At 37.5% G+C, this 26,253-nt stretch overlaps 1 protein-coding gene across 1 annotated transcript in view; it reads right to left on the bottom strand.

Annotated features, from left to right (window-relative positions):
• LOC111140922 (NCK associated protein 5) overlaps nt 1-26,253 on the bottom strand; it is a 784,669-nt gene that overhangs the window by 471,309 nt on the left and 287,107 nt on the right. The window contains exon 3 of the mRNA XM_022493188.1: nt 7,738-7,801. Within this exon, the coding sequence (XP_022348896.1) occupies nt 7,738-7,801 (64 nt within the window). The remainder of the gene's footprint in view (nt 1-7,737; nt 7,802-26,253) is intronic.

Below are 26,253 nucleotides of genomic sequence, written 5' to 3'. Positions count from 1 at the left end.
TTCTAAGTTCGCTTTTAATTTAAAAATAAATTACTTGTGGCGCCTGGGTGGCTCAGTGGGTTAAAGCCTCTGCCTTTGGCTCGGGTCATGATCCCAGGGTCCTGGGATCGAGCCCCGCATTGGGCTCTCTGCTCGGCAGGGGGCCTGCTTCCTCCTCTTTCTCTGCCTGCCTCTCTGCCTACTTGTGATCTGTCTGTCAAATGAATAAATAAAATCTTTTTTTTTTTTTAAAGATTTTATTTATTTATTTAACAGACAGAGATTACAAGTAGGCAGAGAGGCAGGCAGAGAGAGGAGGAAGCAGGCTCCCCGCTGAGCAGAGAGCCCGATGCGGGGCTCTATCCCAGGACCCTGAGATCATGACCCTAGCCGAAGGCAGCGGCTTAACCCACTGAGCCACCCAGGCGCCCCTGAATAAATAAAATCTTAAATAAATAAATAAATAACTTAAGGGGCACCTGGGTGGCTCAGTGGGTTAAGCCTCTGCCTTCTGCTCGGGTCATGATCTCAGGGTCCTGGGATCGAGCCCCTTGTAGATCAGGCTCTCTGCTCAGCGGGGAGAGAGCCTGCTTCTCTGTCTACTGTGATCTCTCTCTCACTGTCAGATAAATAAATAAAAACTTTAAAAAATGAATTACTTAAAATATTATATTTTAATTTTCAGAGTTGTCCAAAAGACTTTTTGTTATTGATTTCTGATACTACTGGCTGAAAAGGGATCGTGAAAAGTAGGACACTGATATATTTGTATAACAAGTATTTGATTTCTTTTTACATTGCATGCAAGTAAGGACCTCATTATATTCTCTGCTGGATATGTTGGCAAAATAAATGGACAAAATAATATGCAGGGCCTATTTCCAAAATTTAGTTTATATACAGAAATATGTCCTGAAGTTTAACACCTACCATTTTAAAATCTTAGTAAATTAAAAGCCAAGTAGGTATGTCTTTCTAAGTTGGCTTTTATAAGGAAAAAAAAAAAAAAAAGTTCTGGCTCTTTTTCCAGATATATAATGTGGATATATTTCAGCCAATGATAAGTACTGTGAATGATGTGTCATCCCAGATGTTTCTCTTCTTTGGATGATACTTAAAACTCAACTGAAATGATTGCTTCTAACATCAACATATTAACGCAAGAGACAAGTCCAAGCTTTCCATACTGCTAAAAACACAGTTTTTCAAAAAGCACTTATACTTCAACATACTAATGGTGACCAGAAAGAGAAATTAAAAAAAAAAAAAATTATAGTTGAATGGAAAAATAGTATTTGAAAATTATTTACCTGATGAAGGGTTAATATCCAAAACATATGAAGAACTCAAACAGTTCAATAATAAAAAACAATTCAATTAAAAAATGGGCAGAGGAGCTGAATAAAGATTTTTTTACAGAGAAGACATATAGGGGATACACAATAGCCTCAGAAATGGTGCTCAACTTCACTTTCATCCAGGAAGTACAAACCCAAACCATAATGAGATACCACCTCACAATAACACAACAGTATTAGAACAACTATTATACACAAGACACAAAAATCATCCATGATGTGGAGAAAAGGAAGCTCTTGTGTGTTGTTGGTGGGAACGTAAACTGGTGTAGCCACTATATAGAGGTTTTTCAAAAAATTAAGAATAGAAGTACCATATGATCCAGCAATTTCACTTCTGGGTACTTATTCAGAGGAAAAAAATACTATCTTGAAGAGATATTTGTACCCCCGTGTTCACTGCAGCATTATTTAGAACAGCCAAGTTATGCAAACAACCTCAGTGTCCAAAAACAGAGGAAAGGATAAAGGAAAATGGAGCATATATATTTATATAGTGGAATATTATTCAACCATGAAAAGAAGGAAATCTTGCCATTTGCAACAATATGGATGGACCTTGAAAGCAATACACTAAGTGAAATAAGTCAGACAGAGAAAGACAAATACCATATGACCTTATTTGTGAAATCTTTAAAAAAAAATGAAATAAAATCATAGATACAGAAAACAGACTAGCAGGTGCCAGAGGTGGGGATGAGCGAAATGGATGAAGGTGGTCAAAGGTACAAATTTCCAATTATAAAATAAAAAAATCCTTAGAATATATAGCATGATTACTATAGTTAAGAATACTTTATTTTATATTTTCAAGTTGTTAAGAGAATCTTAACAATTCTCATCAAAAGAAAAAAATTTAGAACTATGAATAGTGATGGATGTTAACTAGACTTACTGTGGTAACAATTCACTGTATATACACCCATATCATGTGTTGTGCATCATAAACTAATAAAATATTTTATGTTAACTGTATCTTTTTAAAAAGGAAAAAGAAGGGGCACCTGGGTGGCTCAGCGGGTTAAGCCTCTGCCTTCGGCTCAGGTCATGATCTCGGGGTCCTGGGATCGAGCCCCACATCGGGCTCTCCGCTCAGCAGGGAGCCTGCTTCTCCCTCTCTCTCTCTCTCTGCCTGCCTCTCTGCCTTCTTGTGATCTCTGTCTCTCTGTCAGATAGATAAATAAAATCTTTAAAAAAAAAAAAAAGGAAAAAGAAGCACTTAATTCACTTCAGTCCCAACCTAACCCCCTACCTTTGACTCCAGATGAAAAATCAGATGTATGACCTACTGGACTACTGTGAACAACAAACTTTTATCAAAACCATATCCTAACCCCAAGAAAACTAATAGTAAGAATTGGCATTCCTAGAGACAATGACTCTATGCTCCCTTAGTCCTGGGCTTCCAAACTCTGAATTCCCCTTCTTGGAAGTCTTCTATCAGAGTCCAGACTCTACAGTTATCTATACAGCTCTTCAGCAATGTCAAGAAGGGCACACTAAGCAAAACCATGATAGTTCACCAAGGCTATGTTAACCTGGACTGCGTGCAATGTTCCTGTTTTCATGTGTCTCTTAAGTTAAGAGGAATGACCTCTTCTTGTTTAATTAATAGGTATTGAACACTGCACTACAGAGGTGAAGGTTCTATACGTGTTATTCCCCAAGTTTGTATCTCCAACCCCCCAAATCCAGTGTCAGCACCATAGCTGGCTATCCACACTGTGGCTCTGAATAAGCAAGATGTAGTGAGGGCTTCTGGGGCCATGAGTTTGCCTTGTCCTCCAGGAAGGATGTCACAGTGGGTCCAAGGATTCTGATCTTCCTACTTTCTCAAACTCTTCTGTTTTTTCTTCAAATTCCTATTCTGCCAATATCTCAATCCCATTATTCCTTGGAAGATCATTGTGAGGAAAAAAAGGGAGGGTATGATTGAATTTAGCTAACCATCAGTATGGTAACATCGAGGCAATGTCTGAATATCTCGAGGCAGAAAAAAAGGGAATCTTAAAACAGGGCAAATGGGCTTCCTCTGTTTCCTTTCCTAGTACCTTGAGATGAGAAATCAAGAATTAATAGTTTTATTTTTCCCAAGTAGAAATTACCCAGTGAGACGAAAAGGAACCATATCTAAGATTTTGCATAATTAGCCAAAGCATTTTAAAAATTATGTCTGGAAGAGTATTAGTGTTCTGTAGACATTAATATCTCTTTGATTAAAAAAAAAAGTTAAACAGTGGCACAAGTGATATTCTTCTAAAAATTTAATATCAGCTTAAGAAAACAGCAAATATACTTAAGCCAGTTTCCTTGTCATTTTGAAATGGTCTCACTACAATATTTTGTTGTGTGGTAGATACATATAAAACGCTCTTTACTATTTTTTAAAATCTAAACACATATTTTAACTCATAAATTCTTATTGTTATTCATAAGTAAAATTGTCTTTGCAAGTTTGGAGGAAAAAGTATAATCACAAGGAATCTAGCCTACAAAATGTTAAGTAAACTATCAATTTCTAGTAACTAAAACAATTTAGAATCTTGTAAGAATCAATAACAGTTAATGGAAAAGTATAAGCAGTCCAGTAACTCATGCAGATTAATATGGGTATTTGGAATACAGTAAAGGTAACAGTAAAGTTTAGACTATTTAATAAATGATTTGGGGAAAATATTCCTTTTGATCCTTACCTCACACTAACTTAATTCCATCTAGATGATGCCAAGATTGACAGAAAGAAAAAAACTATATATTTTCTAAAAGATAATGATAATGAATATCTTTTATTCCTGGGGTAGAATGAGCCCTTTTTTATATAGCCAAATTTAAGATGGCATTAAAGTCTTAAGGACAGAATAGATTTCATATGTAAACTGAACCAGTGTTAGGGAGTACAAGAGAAAACAGAATCTCCAAGAATGAAGACAAAATGATTTTACAGTAGTTTTTGAAAAATAATAAAAAGTTAAGTATAAAAACAATAGTGAGTTATTTCATGAAAGAGTCAAAAACAAAGGAAAACAAATATGAAATATCTAATTACTGAAAGAAAGGTTTTCCAAATAAATACTTAGGTCAACAGAACAAAAGAATGGGCAGAACTGATAAAAACTAGTAATGTGCCCAAGCCCACATAGCTACTACTGGCAGAGACGGACTTTGAATCCAGACCTGCCTCACTCCCAAGCTCACGGTCTTTTTATCCCAACATTTGTATGAACTAGCCATTAAACAGCAATCTCTCTATATGAAGTGTGGTACTCTGGATTGAATCCTAGATCATAAAATGGAAATTATTGGGAAAACTGGTGAAATTCTAATAAAATCTGAAATTTGGTTAACAGCAACACGCCAAGGGTAATCTCTTAGTTGTTAAAACTATGCCATACTTATGGAAGACATTAACATTAGAAAACAGATCAAGGGGATACAGATGTGAAACTTCCTTTAAGGTTAAAATTATTGCAAAATAAAAAGTGTGTTAAAAAAAATAAACCTCTCAAAAATGGTGCCTTGAATACTATCTTAAAACTTGTAAGTAAAGAGATTGCACGAAGTCAAATTTTTAAAATTTGCATTTTACATTAAAGACCCTGATTACAAAATGTTCACTGATATTCTAAAAATCAATACCTTCCTCAACTATATCATTTTTTTCAAAAATACTTAACTTTCCATACCATTCTCCCTTTCTTGTGGATAAAAATAAACATTACTGTAAATAGTAGTCTTTAACAATGTGATGTGCTTGTGATGAACTCTTTTTCTCTTCTGCTATAGAAATGACAAAAGTTCTGGGCTTTTAACAGCAAGAATCAAATTTAGAGGATGAACAGAACTGCCTGACTTTAGGAACTGCCAGATACTGAAAGAATCAGGACTTCAGAAATAAATGAATCCAAGGAGCAGAAAATCTGAAGCATGTAATTAAGTAGAAAACTCAGAGGTAAGTAAAGAGGAGAAAAACACCGAGAAAGAGGGAAAACAAACAAAGTAAAGGGCATTAATGAAAATCAGAGCTTATGGTGTCTCTAAGGAATTGAGATGTGATAAATTATGGAAGGGGGTAAACAGTTCTATGAATAGTAGTAAATCACATCATGTCACTGCTTTCAATGGCTCCTATCACTCCCAGCGTGAGCCGGAGATCCCTGGCTTGCCCCTCTGTCCTCCATCGTTTCACTGATTGTATCTTTTACTATTCACCCTCTCCCCACCAACTACCCTCCAGCCAGCCTGTCTCCAGGCTTTTCCTCGGGCACCCCAATCCTCTGTATGCTGACCTCTCAGACTAGAATGATCCTCTCCCAGATATCACCACTGTTCACTCTTTTGCCTCCTTCAAGTTTTGCTCAAATACGAACTTTCCAGTGATTTACTTCTTTGAAACACTATTTAAAATAGTGATGCCCTAGAACTCCCAGTCTCTTCTACCCTGATCTTGTTTTTTCATAGCTGTTTCCACCATCTATCACTCTAAATACTTCCAATGTCTGTCTCGTCTCCACAACCGCTAGAATGTAAGTTCTCGGGTTTTTGCCTGGTCCCCCCTCCTCCCTGTCTGATGTTTCCCCAGGGCCTAGGACAGTGTGAGGCACAGAGTAGGTGCCCAATGAATGCTTGTTAAATCAATCAACATGTTAAGTGTGATTTTTCATTACCATAACTAAAGTAAGAATAAGAAAATACTGGTAACATTTCCGAAGTTGTATTTTGAGCAATGAGAGTAATCTTTTTGTGTCCTTGTGTTTGTCTGATGCTGAACAATTATTACAATGTTTCTAAAGGGGTTTTTTATCTTGTTAAAAGACTATAGAGTTATATGCCTGAGATTACTTCAGCTGAGATCCATTCATTGGCAGTCAGAGACATTCTTTAGAGGCCTGTTCTTATGAGCTTAAATAGCATTTAGATATTATGAGGAAAAGCTCCCTATCATAAAAACTTTACATAACAAATGTTCAGTGGCGTGATCCACTAAGTTAATGGAATCATAAAATTCCAACCTCCTCATTTTGAAGATGAAATACATATATATATATATGTATATATATATATATATATGTATATATATATATATATATGAAGTGAGGCCTAGAAAAGTTGTCACTTCTTAACATTCACCATGTACAACAGCAGCTAGCCTGAAACAAAAGACTAAAACATCACAGAATGGCCTAGTCCATACACATATCCCAATGCCATCAAAATCCAGATTGGGCATTTTTAGTTCACTATGTGACTAAATGTTTTATTTTCTCCAACCTATTTCTGTTTCGTTGCTCAAAGATGCTTGTGAGCAGTTGTTTCCTATTGTTTGAACATTTAAGATTCTCACTGCATTAAGATCACTAGAATTGCAAACAGTGTGATCACCTAAATATTTTAGCATGCTCAAAGGCCACTGCACCATTCCAGAGCCCACTAAACATTCAGGCTCTTGCTCCACACCTTTATCCTCCCTGAGAGAAGTGCGAGGCCAGCATATTTTACCAATTTCTTATTCTTTTCGGGGGATGGCTCGTCAATTAGCTCTCATGAAATCAAACAAGAAGTCTGCAGGGTCTGAAAATGTGTCACTTCTCTTTTTTAAAAAAGATAATTCTTGTGCTGAAAATTTCACCTGTGCCTCTGTTTCGTCTTAAGTGAAAAAAAAAAAAAAATCTGCTGTCCTTTTTTTTTTTTGCTCAGAGGTAGCAGCAGCAGTTAAATCCACACGTCCACACCCTGGGACCCCATACAGTCATCTCTGATGTTAGAGCGGCACGCAGGCAGAGACTTTTGCAAAGAGAGTCAATAAAATGAAGTTGCTATGGACCAAAACAACCATATTGATTTTTAGTATAATTCAAAACACAAGGAAACATCCATTTTCTGAACGGCACATGCTGAGAAGGACAGGGAGAAACACACTGCAATAGTGCAGAGAAAGAAAAGCATAGAAGACAATTACATTAGCAAACATCTTCATTTTCTCTTAGGTTGTTTGTTTCTAAGTTCAAAGAACTGAGAGGCTAGAGCTATGTTGAACCGTTCTTAGCTGAGAACCCAACATTGCTCATTTACTGACACTCTGCTCACAGCTGGAAGCCCGGGTCTTTAGGAAATGAAGCCATATAACTAATCTGAATGTTTGAACATCCTCTTCAAAGCCCAGACAGTTCTTTTTCTCAATTAATCCCACCCTTCCTCTCCCCTCTCCCTCCCTCTCTCCCTGTCTGCAAATGGCAGAACTGTCCAAACTGCATTAGGAAAAAACACATTATTTACCAATACATCCTTAAGTTTGCTGCAAGTAAATATTTTCCTTAGATGTCCTTAAGGAGACAAAATGCCTTTCAAGCCAGAGACCTTTGGAAGGGAGGTACAAGATCAGGAGAGACCAGCCAGCACTTACCATGGCCCCCTCACTTCCTCTTTGGGCAACTTCTCGCTGCAGCCGGGCCACAGCCAATTTCTCCCTGAGGAAACAAAAGCACGTGGTTAGCCGCCTATTCTTCTCAGGGTAGAGGTACACTGGCATGGCTTTGAAACATTCTTTTGAGGTCTCCAGAGGAACTCCTTCCCTGGTTTAGCTCACTTCCTCCACTAAACTTTCTATAAATATTTAAAGTCATTCGTGCATTGTTTTCATTGAGTGTCATGAAAGAGAATTTTTTTTTTGCCTTGGATTTTATAAAAGCCAAATAAACCCTAAATGCTAAGTAAAAGCTTCCCTTTAAGTTCATGAACATATATAATTTAGAAACAAATTTTCCTGTGGTGAAAATATTTCAGTGGTCCTTTCTGGATCAACTTTGCTTACATAGAGTTATTTTAATTTCTTTTGTTGTTCTTTACTGATGGTGAATTTTAAAAGGCAAACAGGCTTGAATCTTGAATTGAAATTCTTGAGATTATAATCGAAAATCACTTACAGACTTGCCACATCAAAGTACCATGCTCTTATATATGTCTGACAACAACACTGTAATAGGCTTTATTATCCCCATTTACAAATTTGGAAACTGAGGCTCAGATAGGCTCAGCTCCCAGCTGGTATGCATCAATTGTATTAGGATCAAACTTTAGGTTTTCTTTATCTCACAAATCCTAAATAAAAAATTTGCTTATTGTTTTTCAGGGCTTAGACAATATGTAAAATTTAAAAGCATTTATTTTAGCATTCTTTATTTTACAATAGGGTCCATTTTGTATCTTTATAATTGTAATTCTGATTTCAATTAGAATAAAATTTAATATTCACCAGAATCTTAAGAATGTTTTGTAAAGTGACAGATACTACACTTTGGATAGCTAATGATTCTTAAGAAAAAAGGTTACAGATGAAGTAGTGGTAAGTGAACCCTTCCAGTAATCTTCCAATCTTAGTATTAGTACAGATTTCCCCCCAAATCCTTCTGTGGTTATCAAGTTGTGAAACCATTTGTGTGATATTTCATCCCTCAGCCTTCCCTCTACATGGGACTGGCTATTTGGCTATTAGCGAACAGCAAGGGAGCAACCAAATTCCCAGCTGAGTGAGAGGATTTCTCCAGGCCTAACGGCTTGGGTCTTTGAAATGCCTACGACTGCCAAGAAGACATGTGCTTTAGTTTGGTTACAGTTAAGTCAGTTTTTTAGTAGGAATAGTTCTCTTTGAATTCGTGCCTACAGAGACACATTAGAAGGAAGAAAACTAGAACCAGGAGATCCCTGAGGAGAACAAGTTTTGGGAGCTCGGGGCAGGACCCCATGCATAGAGCCTGTGGGGGAGGGAAACAAAGTCAAGAGGAAGAAGCCAGGAAGAGATGAAGTCATGCTCCTCTTTGTCAGGTGAGCAACGAAGAAATCTCTGTGTTCTCTGACCCAAATCTTAATGAGCAGATGAAAGGAGCAAAGAATTGAAAGAGAAGAATAAGACTGACTTTTGGTTTAATATGAAAAATAAACACATGGTAGATACAGGGACAAAGAAACCAAAGAACATACCCTATACTTTATGAGCAGTTCAACTCAGTATATACACAACAGAAGTGCATAGGTATATTCAGTAAATAACATGAACTAGAATGTTCGTAGATGCAGTCTTTGTTATCACCTTAAACTAAAAATGTGCACCCGATGAACAACAGAATGGGTAAACTTCTACATAATCATACAATGGGATACCAGAAAGTACTGAGAAGGAGTCATGTATACCTGATCACAACAACACAGAGAGTACCACAGCAAATGAAAGATGGAAAGAGCAAACAGAAAAGAGTGTATAGTTTATGATTCCATTTATATAAAGTTCAGAGACTGGCAAAACTCCTATGTAGTTCAATAAGACAAAGACAAAGAAAAGATGTGAATGTCAAAAAAGAGAAAGTAAAACTGTCTCTATTCACAGATAACAACTTTTCAAATAGAGAATACTAAGGAAATTATGAAAACAGCTATACGACTAATAAGTGGGTTTAGCAAAGTCACAGATATAAGCCAATACACAAAAAGCAATTGTGTTTTTACATACTAGCGTCAAACAACTGGAAATTTTTTTTTAATTCATTTACAATAGTGTCAGAACATAAAACACTTAGGAAATAAATTTACAAAAGGTTTGTCAGGCTACTACAGTGAAAACTATGAAATGACTGCTCAGAACAATTAAAGGAGACTACATACACTCTCTCTCTCTGTGTTTCTGTGTCTCTGTCTCTCTTTCTGTAGATTCAGACCTCTTGAAAGATCTCAGGAACACTCAGCATCTTAGGACCACACTTCAAGAAATTAACCTAGAAGATACTGAAGTAGAAATGGAATAATAGTCTAGAAAATTTCCTGGACTCATTATTCCTGATTGCTGAATCTTCAGCACAAGATTGAATATGTATGTTAACAGCATGTTAATTTTTTACAAGAGCAGTTTAGCGTAAAGAAGACATTCCTAGAAACAGAGCAAAGTCTATCTTAGCACAATCATCCTACTAAATGATGAAAAGAGTCCTCGTACAGCTTAAAGGTTAGAAACATCACTATTTTATCCTCAAAAGAGTTTGCCTTTATAACACTATTAGGAATTTTCACACAGTATAGATTCATGTGAAATCTTATAAAACCCAATTTGAAAGAAAAATTTAACAAATTTGGCCATTACCTAGTTTTTAAGAAGGAAAATGTTCATAAGTCATGAATTTTATATTCTGCCCACACATTCCATTTTTAGGCATTTAATAAACAGTGAGTGAACCCATGTGAAAGGCTCATCTTCAAAGTGGCAGCATGTTAGCCATCTGAGTTGGTAAAACAGAGCAAAATAAATATGTAGAACCTGGAAATACCAGCTTAGGTTTGACCTACCACCATGTGACCAGAAATGTACCCAACTTCAAAGAGCCACGTGGAAATGTATAACACACGCATGAGAAATCTCGGTGTAGTCTGAGTCACAGAAATGACAATCCCCAGAATGAGCCCTGTAACCTAGAGCTCCTTATTTATATAAGTTGTAAACTTGCTTAAGTCTAGTTACTTGAGAGCTATGCTGATTCAAAGTAGTGAGCTAGTGAATGGCAGAATTCGTGAGAATAGCAAGTACAACTGTCTCTTTAAAACCATGCTCTGGGTGCACCTGGGTGGCTCAATGGGTTAAGCCTCTGCCTTTGGCTCAGGTCACAGTCTCAGGGTCCTGGAATCGAGCCCCACATCAGGCTCTCTGCTGAGCAGAGAGCCTGCTTCCTCTTCTTTCTCTGCCTGCCTCTCTGCCTACTTGTGATCTCTCTCTCTCTCTCTGTTAAATAAATAAATAAAATCTTCAAAAAAAAATGCTCTGTAATTGATTTAAATCATTTATTCGAGAAATGCAATATACATAATATCATAAAGCTGGCATCTCTAAGACTTGTAAGTAACAGCTGGGGGTTTTCTATGGTATAGGAAGGACAAGACCAGTACCATCTGAGTCCCAGTAAGCAAAACATCCCAATTTTGACCTATTTTATGCCATAAGTTTCTGAATCCTATTTCCTTTGAAAAGCGTTTCAAGGCCAAAAAAAAAAAAAAAAGCAAAAAAAAGAATACTTTCTTAAGTTTTGGTACTTTCTATCTCTCAAATCTGTCGTAACGTTGGTGTGTCATGTATTTGCAAGATTTTTGTTTTTAGTAGGAATTATATTTTATTTTTGTATGAAAGGGTTGTCATTCTTGATAAAAATTTAAGGAAGTGACAGAGTTATCAGATGGGTGAAAGTATCTATGGTGAAAATCTCAGCATTTCTAGATGTTCTCATTTCTCAGCTCAAATTATCAACTTAGTCAAAGTATTAAAAATAAGTGGGTCTGCCTTTTCTATAGTCATCTCATTTGCCCTTGGGTTCAGCAGTCCCTTGGCAAACCATATCTTCAAACTCCCAAGGTCCCAATATATGTGGGGAAACCAAATGGGACCAGCATCTTTTTCATGCAAATTCAGGGTTCTTAAAAACAGCTTTGTTCAAAAATAAAGAAAGAATCCTTGACTTGCATGCTACCCAAGGCAAATTAAACACAGTCACATACATATACACTCTTGCTCCTATTTGAGGACTTTAGCTCATCTGTTGGAAACAGACAACTGTGCTTTTGCAATGCATTACTGTTTTGTTTTGTGTTTGTAGCAAAGCCAGTAGCTTATTATGAAGGGAGTATTGACTTCATGATTGCAAAACAAATGCCCAGGGATATTTTATTGAGAGCTGTGGATCCTTATTTACAGAACAGGCATAAAAGAAGGATATAAAGAATATACACACAATGAAACAAAAAAGATCCACAAACACTTCCTTTTCAGTTAAATGCAAAGAGAATTCTTCCCTCCAACAGGGATGAAACAGAACTACTTTCCTTACTCAATGTTTTACCCAAAAGGTGAATTAGTCCCAGGTTTCTGAAGTCTGTCAGTATTGTCCCAGATAATTTCAACTCAAGATAAGAAACAGCACTACCAAAAAGTATTTATATGAACCTTGGATCTTCCCCATACCACGGACATAAATGCAGCTTCCGCCCATGGGAAGACTGTTCTCCATAAAGACAACAGGATGTTGGCATTTGTCAAGTCCAGAGAAGACCTGAGAGGTCTGCATGCTCAGAGAAACAATCAGCAGCTTGCAGGGAGGACTGTATTCAGCTGTGATGTGTGGGGACCACAAACTTAAGGGCAGCACAGACCCATCTGTTACATGAGTGTCGAAAGCAGGTCTGTCTAGAGACACATCAATGTTCTATTGCAACTCTAAGGTGGCCCAGGCACACCCCCTGAATGAGTGAGAATGAAACCAGTGAGCAGCCCTGCTCTCCACCAGGCAGATGGGACGCCCCTGAGGATGCCCTGGAGGAAGAGCAGCACCAGCTTGCAGCCTAAGTGTGAAGAATTATGTCTACTCATTGGGAGTCTCGTTGCCCCCAACTACTCAATACAAACAACGCATTAGGCACACCAGTGAAACTGTCCTTAGAGTAGGTACTCTGTGTTTTGATGAAACTGCCAGATAATCTGTGTCATCTCTACTTGACTTTGTAGAAAAACAAAGAATAATAGGAAATAAAATAAATTATAATCAACTAGAACAAAAATATTAGAACTAGAACAAAAAATTAGGGCTAGGCATGCTCACACGTGTATTTAAAAAGAAAAAAAGAACTTTTTGGCATTTTGTAAACCCAAAGATACTGTGGTATTAAAGAATCCTGTAGCATCCCCCAAATAACCCTAACTTTGTGTTAGTTTCGGTTCTTAGGTTAAACTCTTATATTCCAAAGTATTTCAAATTATTTCAATACGTAAATAGTTATGTATGATTGATATATGCATCAATCTCTTTTAATTTATTCAGAATGTTCTGCTAAGTGGCCATCTAATCCAATGATGACGAAAATTCTGATTCATTCAACAAACAATGTGAATTCATTCTCTGCCTGGCACTCTTTTGGGTGCTGGGAAATACAGATAAATAGATGGTCCCACTTACAGAGAGCTCAAGGTCAGAAAGATAGCACACCGAAGCAAACCTGTGCCCTAAGATATCGTAAGTACAACACAAGAGTACTGCATTCAAAGCTGGATTTTAACCATTAAAGCTAGGTGATAATTTTATCAGAAGATTGAAATTGAACCTCCTTTAAATGGGAAGATACAGTCTACTATTTTTTAAAATAAACTCATTTTTCTAAAGATCATACATCTCAGCAACAAGTCATACAGGGAAAACAGGTTTTTCCTCATAAATATTATAACAATGAAGAATCTCTGTAACATGTTTTCACTGTGATTCCCTAAATTTCTCAGTCTTTTTAATGGAATGGTATTAGACTTTACTGCCCCTTTGGGTCATGGTTTCATCCAGGTCACTTCTTTTGGAGACATGTGACTGACTTATCTTGCCTCTTCCTTTTCAATACATTGTATCACCACATCCTCAACTTAAAAAGAGAAGAGTTAATCGCTAACATTTAGTGAACGTTTACTATATCAAGCACTACCCTCAACACTTCACATGAAACATTTCTACCTCAAATAATGCCATGACATGAGTATCATCATCCTCTCTGTGGTATCAGTGATTCTCAGAATTTTTGGATTTGAAACCTCTTTACATTTTTGAAAACCATCACCAAGGACTGCAAAGACTTTTGTTTCTGTGGGTTCTCCCGATCAACATTTACCATATTCCCAATTAAACTGAGATTTTGATAATACATACTAATTTATTGGGAATAATAGTAATTCCATCACAGGTTAATGTAAGCACCATATAATTGTGAATATAGCTATAGATTCTAAAACAAAAATCAGTAAGAAGAGTGGCATTGTTTTATACATTTGCAAATCTCTTTAATATCTGGCTGACAAAAATTACATCTGGATTCTCCTTTCTCTGTCTATATTCAAAAGGCTACAATGTCACAGGATGAGTAGCTTCTGGCAAACCAGTATATGCCCATGACTAAGGACAGTGAGAAAGGTGAAGTAATAATTTAGTCTTCTTATAAAATTAGGTTTGACTTATAGATGCCTGTAAAGGTCACAGACCCCTTGGAGTCCTGTGGCCCACAGCTAGAGCACTGTTGATGTACCTTCCATGGGGAAACTAAGGCTCAAGCAGATTGGAAAACATGCCCATCATGCCACTGCTCTTAAGTTTAAATACCGCCATGCATGTTTTCCAAAAATGCAAAACAGCACTGAATACATATTCAGTTAAAATCTCACTTGTTAGACTTGTACCTCCGTATCCACTATCCCCTGTTACTACAAACTCTACTGCTAGGGAAGTAGTCACAAATAATGCATGAAATTATTGAGGTCTCCGAGGATGACACACATTCCTAACCACTTTAATGCCAATCAATATGAAAACTGCTGATAGAACTTTTCTGGAATATGCAGAATTCCACCTCCATTTCTTGCAGAATAGAATAAAAATAGTAATCAAACTCCCAACATAAACCAATGCTCAGGCATAAATTTTATTTCAATTAACAGCACACGCCTAGCCCCCAGCATTTTTCCCTACAAAGATGTCACCAAATGCCTAAAAGAAATTAGACAGATGATTACTGTCACTTATACCTTGGGGCAGAGAGTCACACTGAAAATTCTCAGCAAATGTTTCAATGAATCATCGGCCTACCCCATTTCTGAGTGGGCCCTAAGAATATGAGCATGGTGGTGACCTAGTATGTCTGTAAGGCGAGCAGATCAGCTCCCCCAGGAGGCCTAGGACCATTCTCTGCAGACACAGGCATCCTGGGGAGTCACCCGCCACAGAAGAATGACAATGCCGAGTGCCAGGTGCCCTTGTCGAGCGGGCAGATGGGGAGACCAGTGGCAGCAGTCTCTGCATAACAGCTAAATTAATTAGCCTTTCCAAAGCAGATCATCTAATTACTCATCCACACAGATATTCAGCATGAGAAAAGAATTTGAGAAACTTCTAGGCATAGAACCCCATGAAACAAACTTCTTCATGCACTTCTTCCAATAAGTAGTGTCCATGTTGCCCCAAAACTTTAAAACGCAAACATTTACCCTCTTATTACATACTTTAAGGGATTTTATTCACATTCACAGTGCATACACGTCAGTTAAGTCGAGAGTACATTTTAAATTGGTGACCTTCATGTGATTTTGTGCAGCAATAAGTAAGAGGGAGCAGTACTCAGCATGGCCAACACACACACTCCCAGACTCTGGGAGAGAGAGGGAGTTTAATAATGAGCCTTGCTGATTAAGGAATTCCCTCTCCCTTTCCCCCAAAATAATAAATACAGAGACTTTTCAAAGAACTCAGTGTTTTGAAATACAGAGATCATTAGTAAAAACAAATTAATTTTAGCTACCTGCCTTTCTAAAGGTCTTTCATCCTCGTGGTTCTCCCTATCGAGCCTTCGGGAGCTTCTGCAATTTTTTTTTTTTTTTTAAATTTCTAGTACCCTCAATGCCATGCCACGGAGGTGTTCTCAAAATTGTTTTACCCTGAATGCTCTTCTACTTGCAAAAATGATGTCTTAAAGTGCACTTGCATTTTCATTTCCTGATTCAGAGATTCATCCATTAGGTCCCTGTTGTTGCCTAAAACAGTTGCCTGATTCAAAGTTTTTCTCCTCTAACTGGCTCTAAGACTCAGAGCACTGGCACTTTACAATCTTCCTGTGTCCAAGGCACACATACCCTCCAGGAATGAAAGATCATGCTTCAGAGCAAAGATGGCCTCACTGACTGGAGGCAAGATCACAAGCGGCCTCCACCCACAGTAAGTATCAGAAGTTAGGCCCATGGCCAGACCGCAATAAAAAATAAAAAAATAAAACCACACAAGCTACCTACAAATCTTATTACTACGGTTACCTATGAAGCATTCTGCCTGTTTTAGATGTACCAGCTAATATTGTTAGTACATAAATATATCAATGAAGGAATGAACTTGTATTGCTGGGTTTTCTCCTTTGATTTTTACTTGGAACTGTCAGCTCTCACTAGAATAATACATGCTTTCATCACAACATTGTTAATACACGCAGGCTCTACTGACTTATTTCACGCAATATTGAGTTAAAGCAACCTCATTATCTTCTTCTCTTCTCTATCCCAAAGCTCTCCTACCTGATTCTGAAATACACATTAGAGCAAAAAATGTCCCTCCAAGTTTAAATATGAATTTCTAGTCTTAACTTCAGCAATAACTTATTTTTTGAGCATAAAGTCAGTTTAGAGACTTCAAAACAGATTTCTTTGAGATAGAATTTTTATGAATCACTGAAGAGCCACTCGTTTTCTTAAACTAAAGTTTCACCTCTGAAGAAACCTAGATTTCAGAATGACGATTCCTTATATTTCCATGTCTTTTTAAGGAACTTGGAATTCCCCATGTTTTCATGCCCTACCCCCATATTTCCACCCTTAGTATTAAAATTCCACTATTCTATATCAGTATTATGCCTGGCATATAAGAAAAACTTTGTAAAACAAGAGAATTACATTAATAATGTTTAATTTTCTTCCATCAACTTTGGTAACATTCCAAAGTGATGGGCTATATGTAGTTTAATACAGAAAGGGAATTCTTAGGGAAAAGAAAGTTTTCTTTTTCTGTGCTAACCATCTCCTAGGGGGTCTTCCATACCTGTTGGTGTGTGCAAAAAAAATAGCCCTTATGTGACAATTAATTTCATTTCCACGGCTTTCAATTATCAATGGCCCTGAAATTACATTCTGTCTCCATTTCCATGAGAGTCCCAAGATAGGATCTGTGACTAGACTGAAGCCATCTGTCTAGACTCAGAAGAAGGCGGCTTGTAGATTCCTGGGAGAAATGGTTGCAAGAGATAATGCAGGAAATCCTGGTGGACTATGATACAGCTAAGTGTGTACCTAAATCCTTCTTTCTTCATTTATGGAATGAGTTACACACGCAAAATGAGTTCTGCTGAACAAAAGGGTGGCTTTTATAATAGACGGGCAATGCCATCAATTCATTCCACAAATAGTACATTGTCTGTTATGTTGGAGGTACTTTGTTAGGCTCTATGGAAGAAACAATGATGAGGAGGCTTGACTGCTATAGTCCAAGAACATTCTGTGTCTTTATCCAGTGCTACAGATTGAACTGTGTCTCCCAAAACCTTTAGGTAGTAGTTCTAATTCCTAGTAACTTAGAATGTAACCTTACTTGGAGGTGGTCAGGTTAACGTAAGGTCAGTAGTGTGGGCCCTACTCCACTATGGCTGGAGTCCTTAAAGGGACAGATCTGAAGACAGACACAGAGGAGAAGCACCACGTGTGATGGACGCAGAGAATGGGATGATATGTCTACAAGCCGAGGGATACCAAAGATTGCCAGCAAGTCACCAGAAGGGAGCAAAAAGGCCTGGGACAGATTCTCCCTCGCAGCCCTCAGAGAGAATCCACCTTGTCAACACTGTGATTTTAACTTCCAGCCTCCAGAACCGAGAGATGGTAAATCTCTGTTGTTTAAGCCCCCTAGTGTGTGATATTTTGCTAAGGCAGCCACAGCAAAAAATAAAATAAAATAAATCAACTATATACATATTGAACACAATACATCTCTATGAATATACAAATATATAAATAATTGGGTAAAGTGTAATGGGTACTTCAAGCAAAGTGTGATATATTTTCAGCAGAAGGAGTGTTTACTTTTTATCAGAATAAAAAAAAAATGGGAATCATTATAGAGGAAGTGGTAGTCACATTTCACACACATTAAGAGCCATAAAAAGTCAGAAGCCAAACATAGGAATTTATGACTATAGAACCATAAACTATTGACTCCAGAGCTGTTGTTGCTGCTTTTTTTTTTTTTAATCTAAGACACTCACTTCTTCTACATGCCATTTCTCGAGAGTTCAAGACAACTATATGAAAGAGTCAAATGGTACACCCCATAGCTAAACCTCCACAGATACACATTCTCTTAATGAGAAAAACATTTTTGGTATTTTCATCTTCAGATTCTTTTTAGTCACTCTACTGGGATGTCCAGTATATCTTGGAGCTCTATTACGAGAATATTGACTTGGTTGATTTTCTAGACTGGGAACGGTTTGCAAATACACAAACTTGCTCTCTGGCTGCCACCCCCATTACACGGATGTGCACTGGTCACTTGCAGGTGACTAGGGGTTGGGTGACCTTTGGTCCTGGAACTGGTCTGTCTAGAGACAGAACCATAACCAGGCCCTCATTAGGTCACGTCTCCACCCAACTGAACCATTATCAAGCCTTACGAGAACTATAAATTGTCTGATTTTTGTAAACCATTCAACTTAATAACTTTTCCCCCAAAAGCATTCAGTATTTCTTACCGATCTGATCATTTGCTAAACCATCTTTATGAGTCCAGAATCTATCAGAACCAAGCTCATCTACTTTCCTTGAAGAATTCTTTTCACTATTGAGCTTCATAGCCTGATAGATTCTTCTTTTCTAACCTTTTCATATAGATTGTATGTATTTGATTTCTCCTGCCTGCAATTAACAGAAACAAACTCCAGACAGAATAAGAAAGATGAAGCATTTGATTGAGCAGATTATGATATTTCAGGAGCAACCGAACCACCAAATGCTATGAAGGGTAAGAACCTGGGCACTTCCAGGGGTCTCTTCAGTAAGAAGTCACAGATGTTCACTAGCCTGGCCTAGCTCTCAGGACTCCTGTTTCTATTTCCCAACACTTTCACACCTTAAACTCCATGGAATAAGGTCCTGATTGATATAGTTTTAGTGAGGCACACACTCTGGATTGATGAGCTTTTGGCCTGGGGTCAGGGCTATACAGTGCTAGTAGATATGCTCCTTCTCCCCATTATAGACTGGCAACTAATTCCAGAGAAGTAAACAATTATTAGTATCTGCCATATGGGTTGGGCATTTGTACTTTGTATGTTGCCTTTTCTTTGGAAAATGCCTTCTATGGACTCTTAATTAATCCATTCTTATATCTGTAGCAAAAATAAACAACCAGATATATTTTTAATTTAATAATTTTTCCATTCATTCCAACTGGACTAACTCCATTGGAGATTTTCTGTTAAAATACCTGGTTAGAATTATCTTGCTTTCTTCATATTGTCCTGACCCATCCACTATCATTGTGACTTAAGAATTTACATTGAACTTACTCATCATTTCTTTCTTCTAGAATATAAAACTAGCCTGTAGTCTATATATTGCTTTCTGGATTTTGTCCTACTGTCTCCATTGTCAGTGTGACTCAATTTATGTTAAGCACGCTCCTAGAAATGTTATCAACTATCAATCATATATACATTCCCACAACACGTATAATGTCGGAACCAGATAATGCACCCTCAAGAGATACAAACTAATCAGGAAACACCTCCCTTTTCTATTTCTTGTGCTTCACACCATCACCAGCGAGACTGTTTCAAATGACCAACAATAAGATTTTTAAAGACACAGGCAATTTTAAGGGATGTCAATTTAGAAAATCTAGAGAATAAAGGAGAAACTCATATTCTTTTAAATAGGCAATCTAATCATGGCTAAATATGTATAATATTCAGTTAATATCTGAGCTGACCAGTAGCTAAAAATCAACAAAAAAAGTCAACAACGGAAAACTTTAGAAGGAAAAGAGATATAAGAAAACAAAATCTAATGTCTAAGAGGTAAGAAATGAATGGGGAACAATCTGTGAAATAATTTCATATATTTTACACCAGATAAGAACCTAATGGGGAAGAAAGATGTGCGTATATTTAAGACCATCCATGATACTCTCAACAAAGATACAAGTGTTTTTAGAAAACAGGAAAGCAACTGGTATGCCAACCGAAGCGATGTTTTGAAGAAGAAGAATACCACAACTACTGGGCAGAAAGATTCTGTCAAAATAGGTTATTGTAAACTTTTTGTTTATATGTAAAGAAGCCTAAGTAAGCATTTTTTATTATCATCTGTATTAATGACACAGTAAGAGAAAAATTTTAAAACAAGAGAGGGGAAAGGCAAGTGGTAAGTAGTTCAGAGACAGTAAGAAGCTACCTTCTGAAGGAGGGAAGACACCTACTGTCCCTGAAGGCAGACGTTGGTTGAAGTGGTGAGCACCATTCCTTGAACATATTTTGTTGACTTTTAAGATAGAGGAGAATAGGAGGAATGGGGACAGTAATACTTGTGTAGTGATTATACTCCCAGCCCTTTATAGTTCATTATTAACTCACTTAATCTTCACCCTCACCATAAGGTATGCACTATTATCATCCCTGTTTTATATATGAAGAGAATAAGGCACAAAGAGTTCAGGTATCTTCTTCAAGATCTCAGAGCTAATAAGTGATGATGTCAGGACTTGGACCCAGGCACTCTTGGCTTCAAAGCCCCCATTCTTAACCTTCAACCTATCCTGTCCACGTGATTCTAGCTGGACTTAGCGTTTTTACATTATAGGTGGTTGTTCAGAAGTATAGTCACTAAAAATATCTTAATGAATTTCATAAGAAGCTCTCAAAATTTGTTTTAAATCCCCTTGGGAGACAGGGAACCAAAGAGGCAGAATGGAGTTGTGTTTAACAGGACAGACTCTGGAGCCAGACTGTGTGGGTTCTGAATCCCCTATCTTCCACGTACCCTCTCAGACCTCCCATTCCATTATAAGGCATCATTATCTACAAGCATACACTGCTCCTTTTCTGCAGGAGGACGTGCCTCCCCTACCCCGCTGATATCACGCTTGGCAGAGCACTTGCTTTGGCCAAGGAAATGTGAGTGGAGAGCCCATGTTTAACTTCTGGGCAGGAACTGGCCAAGAGCCAGGACAAGATGTGCCATGTTCTCTCCTCTCATTATGATCAGCAATGGCCTGGGTCCTGATGTGAGTTTGCCTTGGGACAGAGCCACCGACCCACTTGGCAGAGTAAGAAATATGCCTTTGTTGTTGTAACTCACCAGGATTCAGTGGTTGTTTGTGACTAAGATGTAACTGTCTCTCTTGACTCATACACTCTCTGTGCCTCAATGCCCTAGCTGTTTCTAGGGTTGTTGCAGGAATTAAATGTCTTAGTTTTATGAAGTATGTGGAACAGTGGCTGGCACAGGATAAGCACCACAGAAGTGTTAATCCTTACAGTTATTTCTATCTATAAATGGCAGGAGAGAAGTATTAGTGAGCCAGATATTCATCTGAAAAGAATACAAGCAGAGAAAAGACTTCCAAAGGAAACATCACTTCATTTGATACTCATCAAATCAAATGCTTTTCTGGTTCTCAGATCCTTTCATCTCAGTTCTCACATCACACTGGTTGCCCTTTGGGCGTTCTGAAAACTTCTTCTCTTCAACGCTCCCTCATCAACCCAGTAATCTCATTTATTTGTTGACAATTCAAGGCTTTAGTACTGGTGACCAGTCTCCAGACACTTTTCCTTCTTTTCTTTTTTTCTTAATATTTTTAAATTAACATATAATGTATTATTTGTTTCAAGGGTACAGGTCTGTGATTTATCATTCTTACACAATTGACAGCAATTCTACAAAATTCAGTTACTTTGGCCATGAAGATATTCCTCCTCCATTTTCCTCAGCTATATTTCTGGAAACAGTTGAACACCAGTTTTCTCCTCCATTGAACACAATTCTACTAAGATAATGGCTACTACCTCTATTTCTAAAGGTTTCGGAAGATTAGGTAACTTTGACAAGTTTCCTTATTTCGAGTTTGGGTTGTCTTCCATTTGCTAATGTGCAAATTTTTATGGCACAACTCTTGCCAATTAATGTTCTATACAACTTGCTTTCAGGGGACACTGCTGCTGACAACTCTGGATGTTTTAACAAACAGATCCTGAGACCTCTTAGGTCTTGAGTCCAAGAGGAAGATACTGCGAGTCTCTCTCGAATCTATCCTAGAAATGAGACTAAAGTAGGGGCCCAAAGGAGAGATCTTTGATAACACTACCCTCCTTTCAAAGATGGGAAAATGGAGACTCAAATAAGTTGAACTTGTCACTGAGGAAAATAAGTCAGTTGAAGAGCAAAACCTAGGTAGAACAGAGTCATTATCTATAGGAGCCAAGCTACTGCTATTTCCAGGGCTGATTGTGTTTAAAAGAAAAACTTTGGGAAACAGGACTGTATTTGGATACAATGAAAACATGTTAAATACCCAGTCAACAAATTCATTCACTACATGTGACTGAGCATTTTAACTGGGTTTTAATCAGACCTTTTCACAAAAGCCAAGAGGTTACTGAGAAAGATACGATAACAGAGTCCCATTTTACTAACTCATATGTAAATCAGGTTGGTAGGACTGAGTCAATATCATGGCTACACTAAGCTGAGACAGAAAACAGAACCCAAGTTATTCGTTACATCAAAATGCTTTATTTGGCAGTTACTTACTATATAAATAACTCACCAGCTATTTTCTCTGAAATAGTAATGATTAGAATGGCTATCCTATCTAACCAAAAAAAACTGAAATAAGCAATACCAAGATCAATCTTCGGAAAACAAACTGTGAAGGCAGCTGTAGCTGCTTTTGACTGTTACTGGAGGCAAATAAACCCCAAAGTTATTTCTAGTACTCATCACTTTAATGATTTCTAAATTTGCTTCTCTAAAAGAAATGTACCAGAGATTAATAAATTTTACATGAAAACAAATAGAATGTGTAAATTGCTAAGGGGGTTGCTCCCTTTACTTTAATTCTAGCCATTTTTCCCAAACCCAAAAGAAAGACATTCCCTGAAGCTTTGTGTGGTTTTTGGCAAAATCATCTCTCCTATAACTAAATAGATAAAGAAAGGATGTACTGTTTTAGTGGGTAATGATAAAGCTGAGATTTAGAACTAAAAACATTCTGGGTCACAAAAGCTTTTTTTCTTCTTTCCTTTTTTCTTTTTCCCCTTCAGTCTCTGGCTAACTTCTCACATCTAAAAGACAAAAGAGAAAGCAAAACAAAGAGAAAAGGATTCTGTAGGCACCCATATACAAGAAAGTTACAATAGTCGAAAGTTCACAATAAAAACAGATTGTCATAGATGGGAATTCCATTAAAGAAGGACAATATATCTGCTTTGGAAAAGGGCTCAATGCGTTTAAAAAAAAAATTACCGATAGACAAAGTCCAGAGCTGAAACACAGTTATAGGATCAAAGGCAAAATAACTGGCAATGTCCTTGTTAGCTCAAAAGAAGACCAAACCAAGCAACAAACACTCTCTTGCGAAAAGGAGAATGTCTTTAGTACAATACAATAAGACTGTTGTATGTGACACCTTGATAAATTAAAGAAACAGAAACACTGTTACAAAAAGAAAAGGAAGAAAGGAAGGAAATTCACAAACAGTACCCACAAAAGATGGATAAGAAAGTTTTAAGAGAATGAATGCACTGATTAAAGGCAAGCAAGGAAAACAAGATAGCTGCTCTATCTAGCTAACCCCCCACTGCACATGCCTATTATATTGTTTCCTTTGGCACTGACTACAAGAGGGTTTCATCCTATGTTCAATAATGCTATTATTTATAAAATAGAAGCAAAACATCCTGATAAGAATATAACTCAATAGGAAAAGGGCTCCTATATAATCTGAGTGCACAGATGAGAAAGAAATGCTTTTTTCAAAGTAATGACAATTACAAAGCAACCAGGGAACAAGATAAGCACTTGTAGAAGGAGCCACACTGAATCTATTCAACCAACCAGCTTTTCTGTTATGTGAATCCAAGAATGGATCACTGTCGCTCACTGGGAAAACCTGCAGTGCTGTAAAAATCAGCAATGTGAGTATATGGTCAGGTGAGGAGAAAAAGAAAAGAAGAAAGTTTAGAAAGAAACAGAGGAAAGGCTGAGAATACAACTTGTAATTCTTCATTCAACATTATATTCCTTGACCTATTCCATATAAGTCAATACAGAATTCACAGGGTTTTGAAAAGTATACATACACACAATGGCTCTCGCCCTCCAAAAGCTACAACTTGCAAAATAACTGCTCCAGGTGCACAATCTTACCATTGCCTGTTTCTCACAAGTATAGATAAAATGTTCAACTGTATATGTGAAGTTATTTTCATATTCTGGCCAGCATCTTCCTATTACTATTATTTTGCTGATACAGCACATTATATTGAAATTAAAAAATCAAAATAGAGGGGCGCCTGGGTGGCTCAGTGGGTTAAAGCCTCTGGCTTCGGCTCGGGTCATGATCCCAGGGTCCTGGGATCGAGCCCCACATTGGGATCTCTGCTCAGCGGGGACCCTGCTTCCTCCTCTCTCTCTGCCTGCTTCCCTGCCTACTTGTGATCCCTGTCTATCAAATAAATAAATAAAATCTTTTAAAAAAATCAAAATAGAGTGAATATTTTTAAAAGTCTAATTGTATAAGCAATCTGATTCCTGTTTCCGAACTTTACATACACAATATGTAAAGCATATTTATACATGTAAACTACATTTAAATATCAACAATTTTATACACCAAGTACAATCTGATCAGTCATTTCAAAGACTATGTTGATAATCTGCGAGAGCTGTGAAAGAATTAAAAAAAAACCACACAACACAATTAACTAGTATTTATTGAGCCATTCATATGTGGCATCTATTGTTCTAACATGATCCTACATGTAATATCTTACGGATTCCTCACAAATCTCTCCAAATCTCTCCTTTTTACAGATTAGTAATCATATCTCCTAATGAACACCCTATACTTTAAACCACTGCACTCCACTCCTTCTGACCACATACCTACAGAGCAGATTTCTGCAGTACTTAATCGTTGTTTGTATGAATGACTTGTACTCTGCTTTTGAAACGTGATCAAACCAAGAATGATTCTGGCAATGATTCCCCAGCAAGGTGTGTGGCAGGGAGGGCCACACAAGACCAGGACCTTTGAGCGGACACACACCCCAAGGTATGCAGCACTCATGATGAGAACTCAGAGTAGGAAATTCAGGCATGTAGCTTAGAGAAGCACATTCTGACAGGCTATGGGTCAAAGGTCAAATTTAGAAGTCCAGGATATAATGAAAGGCAGGGTCATATGAAGGGATTTCAAGGCTGGTGGTCAGCTGAAGGTGTGAGGTTCAAGGAGGGAACTGCAATTTCTGCAAGGTATGATGGTGAACAGCTTAGACTCTTAGATTTAACAATGTGGCAGAATTTCAAGATACCCACACAGAATGAGGCAAGTCAACAACAAGGATGGTGTGAACACACACCCAGGTGCTTTTAAATTTACTTCTCAAAAAAAATCATAGTCTTCAAATTAAAAGTATTAGTTCTCAATTATTCTGTTCAAACTGTGACACTATTAGTTTTCTGGACTCTGATAGGTCTGTTTTGAAAAATGGCAGGTCTAGATCTCTACAACACTGATACTCCATGAGGAATGGGTGAGCTTTAGGAATATTAATTCTGGTACTGACCACTATGTATTCTTGAACACACTGCTCATATCTGGAGAAGTCTGTTAGGAACAAAATCTAAGATAGCTTGTAGTTTTGTTGACTTATCTTCTACTTTTGACTCTCAGCTCTTGGCCATGAGCTCAACTCTAAGGGATTCATTCTAATTTCAGAGAGAGAGGCAACAAAAGGGTTGAGGTCAAATTTTACTTTTAGTATAACTTTTTATTTAAAGATTTTACTTATCTGAGAGACAGACCAAGCAAGAGCACGAGCAGGGAGCAGGGCAGAGGCAGAGGGATAAACAGACTCAATGCTGAGCAGGGAGCCTGATGCGGGGGCTGGATCCCAGGACTCTGAGATCACGACCTGGGCCTAATGCAGACGCTTATTAACTGACTAAGCCACCTGGGCATCCCTAAATTTTACTTTGAAAATATCTAAAGTTTTAAAGATTATCTTTGCTTTTTAGAAGAAATTAATATATTAAGGGAAGAACTAAGGGATA

The sequence above is a fragment of the Enhydra lutris genome, unplaced genomic scaffold, assembly GCF_002288905.1.
Source record: "Enhydra lutris kenyoni isolate GAN:26980312 unplaced genomic scaffold, ASM228890v2 scaffoldscaffold1, whole genome shotgun sequence".
NCBI classification, from domain to species: Eukaryota; Metazoa; Chordata; class Mammalia; order Carnivora; family Mustelidae; genus Enhydra; species Enhydra lutris.
This window is presented reverse-complemented; position numbering and strand designations above follow the sequence as displayed.